The sequence below is a fragment of the Lotus japonicus genome, chromosome 2 (assembly GCF_012489685.1).
Source record: "Lotus japonicus ecotype B-129 chromosome 2, LjGifu_v1.2".
Classification (NCBI taxonomy): Eukaryota; Viridiplantae; Streptophyta; class Magnoliopsida; order Fabales; family Fabaceae; genus Lotus; species Lotus japonicus.
Window position 1 is genome coordinate 22,883,710 of NC_080042.1, and position 9,895 is coordinate 22,893,604.

General features: G+C 41.0%; 1 protein-coding gene and 1 long non-coding RNA gene across 3 annotated transcripts; both read right to left on the bottom strand.

Moving 5' to 3' along the window:
• Positions 1-5,489: 5,489 nt before the first annotated feature.
• Positions 5,490-6,338, bottom strand: LOC130736243 (uncharacterized). Its single transcript, XM_057588085.1, has one exon. It carries the CDS (start codon positions 6,336-6,338, stop codon positions 5,490-5,492), a length of 849 nt encoding a protein of 282 aa, XP_057444068.1.
• Positions 6,339-6,535: 197 nt separating this feature from the next.
• LOC130735311 (uncharacterized) lies at positions 6,536-8,864 on the bottom strand. 2 transcript variants are annotated; one of them, XR_009018380.1, is made up of 2 exons: positions 8,528-8,864; positions 6,536-6,900 (listed from the first exon to the last, which is right to left on the bottom strand). It is a non-coding gene; the product is annotated as an uncharacterized LOC130735311 (long non-coding RNA). The 2 variants fall into 2 exon arrangements; XR_009018379.1 differs by lacking the exon at positions 8,528-8,864 and adding an exon at positions 7,937-8,427.
• Between the last annotated feature and the right edge of the window lie 1,031 nt (positions 8,865-9,895).

Sequence of the window (9,895 nt, forward strand, 5' to 3'; positions counted from 1 at the left end):
CCTTGGCGCATGTCTCATGGGGGGATTGGGAAGTAGTGGAGTTTCTTTACCTAATCTGATCAAGTCAAACATTCACATCACTGATTATTGTTCTCTCTTGCTTAGTGACTTATTTGTTTTTAATTGAATCTCCTTTGCTGTCAGGGAGGGATCAATCACTTTTTTGCTCATTTTTCCCATTCTTACAATTATCAACGTGAGTGGTGATTTAGTTTCTTTTTCTAGTGTTTAGGTTTTATCTTATATTGGATATGTTCTGACAAGAACACTGTCAGATGGTTGGTTAGGAGGTCGTTTAACTGGTGCATCTTGTTTGGGGTTTTGGTCATGAGAGGTTGTTTTAGTTTGTTGTTATTTATCCTTAACTTAGACAAGTTGTGGTTGGGATGGTTATTGTATTTTGATTATGCTGTTTTATCATAACAGAAATTCTACTTGGACTCGTAGGAAGGCCGGGCAGCTTAACTTGATGTTTTTTTTGAATTGGATGAGGCAGGTAGAATGGTCTACAATATTTTCTGCTATTATAAACTTATGATCCCTACATCTAGATCTGTTACTTTTTATTCTTCAAGTTCTGTTCTGATGGCAGTTTGTGCCTGCCAATATGTTGTAGAATGGAGCAGGTATGATATTTTAAAGAACGCACTGGTTCACATGTTCATCTTTCTTGGGACATCTTATTAATCTCAGTTTAAGATCTCTTGTCATTGATCTTGATCAAGATTATTTATCTTTGTTAAATCTCAATCTTCTTCATTTGATTTGATTTCTAAGTTGATATTTGATCTGTCTTTCCTTTTGATTCATTTGGTTGAACCTTACTTTGGATTTCTTAATGGATCAGCATGACAGATTCATTAGAGTCATTTGACCCTCCACGGCTTCACTAGTATTATGTTCGTTTCATTAACCAGGTTACTTATTGTGGAAATAGGGGACGACTACATCGATTGATGATGGTATTGGTGTTATCATGGTGGTTCTTACACTCACTTATGTGATACCCTTTTCGATTTCTCTACCGGGTGTTATAGTAGTTGGGATTTTAAGCTATGAAACAGTCATTTTGGAATTTAGCATATGGTAAGGAGATAGTGAAGGTGCGAAAAACACTAGAAAGGGGGGGGGGTGGACTGGGCGAGCCCCTAGAGGGGCAACGCCCAGTGTGTAGCCCGCCCCGAGGCGAGGGCCTGGCCTTAAGTTGGGCCTCAGCTTCGGAGGCCCAATTGGCCCAATAGGTAGTACCAAAACTCTATAAATAGGAGGTAGTTGCCAATTGTAGGGGACTTTTTGGCTCATTTTATGAAGTAACACATGAAATTCAGCATTCCCTCTCTCATTCTCATTCCCTCTCTAGCACAATTCTCCACTCTCTAGGTACTATCCCTATCCTCAATGTTCATTCCCAGAACATTTGGCGTCGTCTGTGGGGAACGATAAACTTTCTATTCCCATTCACGTGGATTGATTGTGCAAGAAGCTATCTCTGATTACGATTAGGCAGTTCCTATTCTGATTCTGTGACCGGCGTTCGTTTTTCGATCGAGTTTGCGTCATTCCTGGTTTAGATGGAGACGCGACGCAGGAGGCAGCATCATTCACCCGTGCGACAGCGGATTTCGCCGCCTCGGCGGCCTCATCGAGTTGTCCTGGATTCTCCGATACGAACAGCGGGAGTACAACCGCCTTCTCCTCCTCCATCACCACCACCACCTCCTCCATCGCCTTCGCAGGTCGGATCTCTGGAGCGCTCACCAGAAAATTCACCTACTCCGGAGCAACAACCGGCGGTGACACAGGAGCAATGGCGCCATATGATGCGCAGCATTGGCAACATTCAGCAGCGGAATGAACATCTACAAGCTCAGTTGGATTTCTACCGCCGCGAGCAACAAGATGATGGAAGCAGGGAGGCGGATTCCGTAGCTGAGTTCCGTCCGTTCTCGGAGGACGTTGAGAGTGTGGCAATTCCAGATAATATGAAAACATTAGTTCTGGATTCTTACAGTGGAGATTCTGATCCGAAGGATCATCTTCTGTATTTCAACACGAAGATGGTGATAATTGCGGCATCAGATGCGGTGAAGTGTAGGATAAGAATGGCGAAGACAAGGGGGATGGCAAGCAGCAAAGACAAGATAAAGGGAAGGCGGTATTGAGGCCGACCAAGGAGCAGTTGTATCCACGGCGTGATGATTATGAACAGCGCCGGCCATGGCAATCTAAGTCTCATCGCCAGCGGGAGGAAGCTGACATGGTGATGAACACAGATTTAACGGATATACTCCGCGAAGCGAGGGGTGCAAATCTAGTGGATGAGCCAGAGGCCCCAAAATATCAACCACGGGACGCCAATCCCAAGAAGTGGTGTGAATACCATCGGTCCGCCGGGCACGACACGGATGACTGCTGGACTTTGCAACGGGAAATTGATAAGTTGATAAAGGCGGGATATCAAGGAAATCGCCAAGGCCAGTGGCGCGCGATCACAACAAAACGCATAAGCGAGAGGAGGAGCGAACGGACACTAAGGGAAAGAAAAAGCAAGAATCAGCGGCTATCGCCACAAAGGGGGCTGATGACACGTTCGCTCAACACTCAAGACCGCCCGTAGGGACCTTAAACACCATCGCCGGAGGATTCGGCGGTGGTGGTGACACCCATGCGGCACGGAAATGTAACACCCCAATTCTAAACGGTATATGTATTGCAAATATCAGAGTGATAAAAATTCTAACACTCATGGGGCATTACATAATCACTTAAAACATTATCATAATGCTCCTGTAATAGATACATAGCACATAAACTTTGAGATGAACTCATAAATAAACTTAAATGCTCTTGTGACAGTTAATTAGTCTTTGAACTAGTTCACTTTGACAAATAGTTATGCAGCGAATCCAGTGTCTTTAAAACTTAAAGAAAACATAGTATCTTGCCCACAACTTAAAACAGAAACAACTTCTCAAATAACAACTTAATTCAAATTATAACAGAAGGAAAACAAGCGTCCATTTCCCCCCCGAGTGCTACGTATCAGAGCAAGGACTCCAACTCGAAATAAAGGCTATAGACTACTCCTCCTAATTACCTGCACGTTACCAACAAGGGTAACATTCAAACAGAAGGGGTGAGATATCGAGTATCATAAATATAAGAATGGCAATAAATATGCTAGATTAATGCCACACCACTTCTTTTTATATTCATATAGCTCAGTTACTAAAACAGTCACAAATAACGTCATCGACTCGGATACAATTCGAACACAACAATGACTATGCATATGTATGTGGTACCAACAGGGCTTCAGCCCTCATCACGAATTGCCAATTATTGGAGGCACAAGGCATAAGCCTTCATCACAAATCGCCAATACAGGCCATCACAGAGTATGCAGATGCTATGCGACTCAAAAGGACGTATACATCTCATAATCATCACTTCAACATGAGGCATTGCGCCTATATCACTACATCACTAACATCGCTTAAAACAACACAATTCAGCACACATGCATTTTTATCAACTATACAATTACCCTGACATCTTAGGCAATTTTGGCACCAAATCAATGAAACAACTCACTTAAGCATGCAATCATGGAAGAAGCTATCACATATGGTAAATAAATTATGGATTTCATGCTAAAGGTGTTCAGCCACATGCATCATCCTCATAGCTAATACATGGAACATAAAGACACTAACTTTCATACAACATGTAAGCTAAATCTAATTATATTTCCAAAACAATCAGAATTTCCGTAATCTGGAAAAACAGCAGGAACACCAGCCACTAAAAGCGGTCTCCTGAATTCGTTACTGAACCAAAAATCATGTATTTTATATGCCTAGAAAGCTAACTTAAAGTCCTACAATTTCTTAGTTGATCACATCTTCATTTGAGCACTCTAACTGGGCGAAAACAGGTCTCGAAGTGTACTGTCCAGCCCAGGAAATTTTGGACAGCAGCACAGCATCATCAAATCCGTGCATAAATCATATAGCAATTCAGGAATTACGCTCACAGCAGAAACATATTTCAGTAGAGATAACCTACAGGATTCGTTACTTGTTCAAAAATTACAAATGACCTCAATTTGAAAAGCTAACAGAAAACTCTACCTCTTTCTAGTTCATCAAAGAATTTTCTGGGCACATTAACAAGGTGAAAAATCACGTTGAAGTTCACTGGCAGAGATAGCAGATACAGAGCGCAGAAAAACATGGTTTACTAAACTGAACTTACAGACCTCGTCTCTCAACCAAAAATTATGTACCATATCATTCCAGAAATCTCTTTCAAAGGCCTACACTTTCTCAGTTCAACGCAACATTATTCGAGCACTCTAAACAGGCTCTAAAAGGCTTCGAAAGTCACGGTTCATACCAGGAAAATGACCAGTCCGTTTTATGTTCCAAAATAAGTGATTAAAGTTGTTTCTCATCAAACAAGACACAAAACCTAACAAGCATGCTACCTAACAGTCCTTATGTGCGTGATCATAAAGAAAATCAAAAGGGAACCTCAACCCAAAACTCCTAGCATACTATGGTTCTGCCCTCACCCCGTTCAATCACACAAAAGAAAATCCCAAAATCAATGGATTTCAAATCAGATTTCCAGAACATCATTAACAGAAAGAATTCTACATCTCCCAAATCCCTAATATCATTCACCATAATTCCATTAGAAACTCAAAATCCCACCCTTACCTTTGGATTGAGTGCAGCTCCCCGTTCCCGATCGAATTCTCCGAAGCCGATCCGCTCTCCCTCTCTTCCTGCTACTTCACGCACAGCCTTCTTTTTTTTTTCTCCTTCTTTCACGCGTCCTCTTCTTTCTTATTTTTTTTTTTCTTTAGCTGCTTCCCCATCCTTATTAAACCATCTAAACCTAATTCCTCAAGGGCTAAACTAAAAATCCTAAAATCTCTCCTAGTCCTTGTCTCTATTTTTAATCCTAACTTTCACCCCCTAGCTCTCTTCCATTTCATAAAACACACTCAGCATCACAAAAAAATTATTTTATTTCATTAAAGTATTAATATATCACCTATTAAACCACCATACAATATAATCTTAATTAAAATAAAATACCAACATTATTTTAATTAAAAACGGGGTGTTACAACTCTCCCCCACTTAAGAATTTTCGCCCTCGAAAATTTCCTTAAACGAACAATTCGGGGTAGGACTCTCTCATCTGACTCTCAAGCTCCAATGAAATAAAGAATGCATCACACCCATAATAATAATGGCAATCAAAGATGTGCCATTAATAAAGCACGTACTTCGAATTAGTCTATCCTCAGCAGTAGTCTCAGCACCAGATAAAGCAAACACCTTCCCCCTTGCAGGATCCTTCTTGGGTTTGACACAATTAGTACTGATGTGACCTTGCTCTCCACATCTGTAGCATGCCACAGTTTTACCTTCTAGGCACTCAAAGGATTTGTGGCCCAGCTTGCCACACTTAAATCATGTTGCTTCTGAATTGGGACATTCAGGAGAACGATGTCCTTCAACACCACACTTGTAGCACCTAACCGGATTAGGAGCTCCTCCCCCACTCGGCTTCTTGTCATTACCAGCTTCTTGTTTACCGTTATCAACAGGATTCCCATACGGTTTCCCTCTGAATTGCCCCTTTTCTTTCTTCTCTTTCAAAGACTTGTAGTGAGCAACACTTTCCCTGCTATCCTCATCATATATCCTACTCCTGTTAACCAGGTCAGAAAATCGGATAATCTGTTGATATCCCACAACCTTCTTGATCTCAAGTCTCAAACCATTCACAAACTTGTTACACTTAGATCTCTCAGCTTCGGCAGTATTGTAGTGGGGACAAAACTTAATCAATTCCTCAAACTTTGTAGCATACTCCGCCACGGTTCCATTACCCTGCTTGAGTTCAAGAAACTCAATTTCCTTCTTTCCACGCACATCTTCTGGATAGTACTTCTCCAGAAATGCACCCTTGAAAAGATCCCAAGTAATCTCCATCCCATCACCTTCAAACATCTGAACAGTGTTGTCCCACCAATCTTCAGCTTCTTTCTCAAGCATATGGGTGCCAAACTGCACCTTCTGCGCGTCAGTACAATTCATGACTCGAAAGATCTTCTCAATTGCTTTCAGCCATGCCTGTGCTTTGTCAGGGTCGTATGCTCCTTCAAAGGTTGGCGGATTGTTCCTCTGAAACTTTCCCAAAGCACGGAATTCATCCTGATTATGGTTCCCAAGGTTCGCTTGCTGACCTTGCCCAACGGCACCAACCAACATTGCCAATGCCTCAGCGATAGCTTCATCATTCCTTCCGGCAACCATTTTCCTGAATCTCCAAACAGCCAACAACTCTTATCAAACAACAGCTCGATAGTGCTACTTACACATATCGAGTATCAGTAAGTATTAGAATATATATTATACTAAAAACTTGGTCACTGACCAACTAGGCTCTGATACCACTAATGTAACACCCCAATTCTAAACGGTATATGTATTGCAAATATCAGAGTGATAAAAATTCTAACACTCATGGGGCATTACATAATCACTTAAAACATTATCATAATGCTCCTGTAACAGATACATAGCACATAAACTTTGAGATGAACTCATAAATAAACTTAAATGCTCTTGTGACAGTTAATTAGTCTTTGAACTAGTTCACTTTGACAAATAGTTATGCAGCGAATCCAGTGTCTTTAAAACTTAAAGAAAACATAGTATCTTGCCCACAACTTAAAACAGAAACAACTTCTCAAATAACAACTTAATTCAAATTATAACAGAAGGAAAACAAGCGTCCATTTCCCCCCCGAGTGCTACGTATCAGAGCAAGGACTCCAACTCGAAATAAAGGCTATAGACTACTCCTCCTAATTACCTGCACGTTACCAACAAGGGTAACATTCAAACAGAAGGGGTGAGATATCGAGTATCATAAATATAAGAATGGCAATAAATATGCTAGATTAATGCCACACCACTTCTTTTTATATTCATATAGCTCAGTTACTAAAACAGTCACAAATAACGTCATCGACTCGGATACAATTCGAACACAACAATGACTATGCATATGTATGTGGTACCAACAGGGCTTCAGCCCTCATCACGAATTGCCAATTATTGGAGGCACAAGGCATAAGCCTTCATCACAAATCGCCAATACAGGCCATCACAGAGTATGCAGATGCTATGCGACTCAAAAGGACGTATACATCTCATAATCATCACTTCAACATGAGGCATTGCGCCTATATCACTACATCACTAACATCGCTTAAAACAACACAATTCAGCACACATGCATTTTTATCAACTATACAATTACCCTGACATCTTAGGCAATTTTGGCACCAAATCAATGAAACAACTCACTTAAGCATGCAATCATGGAAGAAGCTATCACATATGGTAAATAAATTATGGATTTCATGCTAAAGGTGTTCAGCCACATGCATCATCCTCATAGCTAATACATGGAACATAAAGACACTAACTTTCATACAACATGTAAGCTAAATCTAATTATATTTCCAAAACAATCAGAATTTCCGTAATCTGGAAAAACAGCAGGAACACCAGCCACTAAAAGCGGTCTCCTGAATTCGTTACTGAACCAAAAATCATGTATTTTATATGCCTAGAAAGCTAACTTAAAGTCCTACAATTTCTTAGTTGATCACATCTTCATTTGAGCACTCTAACTGGGCGAAAACAGGTCTCGAAGTGTACTGTCCAGCCCAGGAAATTTTGGACAGCAGCACAGCATCATCAAATCCGTGCATAAATCATATAGCAGTTCAGGAATTACGCTCACAGCAGAAACATATTTCAGTAGAGATAACCTACAGGATTCGTTACTTGTTCAAAAATTACAAATGACCTCAATTTGAAAAGCTAACAGAAAACTCTACCTCTTTCTAGTTCATCAAAGAATTTTCTGGGCACATTAACAAGGTGAAAAATCACGTTGAAGTTCACTGGCAGAGATAGCAGATACAGAGCGCAGAAAAACATGGTTTACTAAACTGAACTTACAGACCTCGTCTCTCAACCAAAAATTATGTACCATATCATTCCAGAAATCTCTTTCAAAGGCCTACACTTTCTCAGTTCAACGCAACATTATTCGAGCACTCTAAACAGGCTCTAAAAGGCTTCGAAAGTCACGGTTCATACCAGGAAAATGACCAGTCCGTTTTATGTTCCAAAATAAGTGATTAAAGTTGTTTCTCATCAAACAAGACACAAAACCTAACAAGCATGCTACCTAACAGTCCTTATGTGCGTGATCATAAAGAAAATCAAAAGGGAACCTCAACCCAAAACTCCTAGCATACTATGGTTCTGCCCTCACCCCGTTCAATCACACAAAAGAAAATCCCAAAATCAATGGATTTCAAATCAGATTTCCAGAACATCATTAACAGAAAGAATTCTACATCTCCCAAATCCCTAATATCATTCACCATAATTCCATTAGAAACTCAAAATCCCACCCTTACCTTTGGATTGAGTGCAGCTCCCCGTTCTCGATCGAATTCTCCGAAGCCGATCCGCTCTCCCTCTCTTCCTGCTACTTCACGCACAACCTTCTTCTTTTTTTTTTCTCCTTCTTTCACGCGTCCTCTTCTTTCTTATTTTTTTTTTTCTTTAGCTGCTTCCCCATCCTTATTAAACCATCTAAACCTAATTCCTCAAGGGCTAAACTAAAAATCCTAAAATCTCTCCTAGTCCTTGTCTCTATTTTTAATCCTAACTTTCACCCCCTAGCTCTCTTCCATTTCATAAAACACACTCAGCATCACAAAAAAATTATTTTATTTCATTAAAGTATTAATATATCACCTATTAAACCACCATACAATATAATCTTAATTAAAATAAAATACCAACATTATTTTAATTAAAAACGGGGTGTTACAGGAAACGCCATGTTCGTGCAGTTAATTCAGTTCATGAAGTTGCTTTCGGATTCGTGCACCCTGACATAACAATCTCGATGGCAGATTTTGAGGGGATAAAGCCTCACAAGGATGACCCGATAATAGTGCAATTAAGGATGAATAGTTTCAATGTTAGAAGGGTACTCCTGGATCAGGGTAGTTCGGCTGATATTATCTATGGAGACGCATTTGACAAGTTGGGCCTGACTGACAATGATCTGACCCCATACGCAGGAACCTTGGTAGGTTTTGCGGGTGAGCAAGTAATGGTGCGAGGGTTCATTGATCTGGACACAATATTCGGGGAAGATGAGTGTGCCAGGGTTTTGAAGGTAAGGTATCTGGTTCTCCAGGTGGTGGCATCTTACAATGTCATCATTGGGCGAAATACATTGAATCGCCTCTGTGCTGTGATTTCAACAGCCCACTTGGCGGTCAAGTACCCACTAAGCAACGGAAAGGTTGGCAAGCTAAGGTGGACCAGAAATTGGAATTGCCTCAACCTGTATGGCAAGAAGAGTGCGTTGGTTGGGCACAGATGTTATGAAATTGAAACTTCGGATGAAAATCTTGACCCTCGCGGCGAGGGGCGAGTGAACAGGCCCACGCCAATTGAGGAAACAAAGGCGCTAAAGTTTGGCGATCGCACTTTGAAGATTGGGACTAGATTGACGGACGAGCAGGAGACGCGCCTGTCAAAGTTGCTAGGCGAAAACTTAGATTTGTTTGCTTGGAGCTGCAAGGACATGCCCGGAATTGATCCAAACTTCATCTGCCATCGATTAGCATTGAACCCAAGTGTCAAGCCAGTTTCACAACTCAGGCGGCGCTTGGGCGGAGACAAGGGAAAAGCGGTTCAACAAGAGGTTGACAAGTTGCTGGCGGCAGAGTTCATCAGAGAGGTGAAATATCCGACATGGTTGGCGA

Bases quoted from the DNA above. Each gene is read 5' to 3' on its own strand.
- LOC130736243 (XM_057588085.1), bottom strand. From the start codon at position 6,338: ATGGTTGCCGGAAGGAATGATGAAGCTATCGCTGAGGCATTGGCAATG.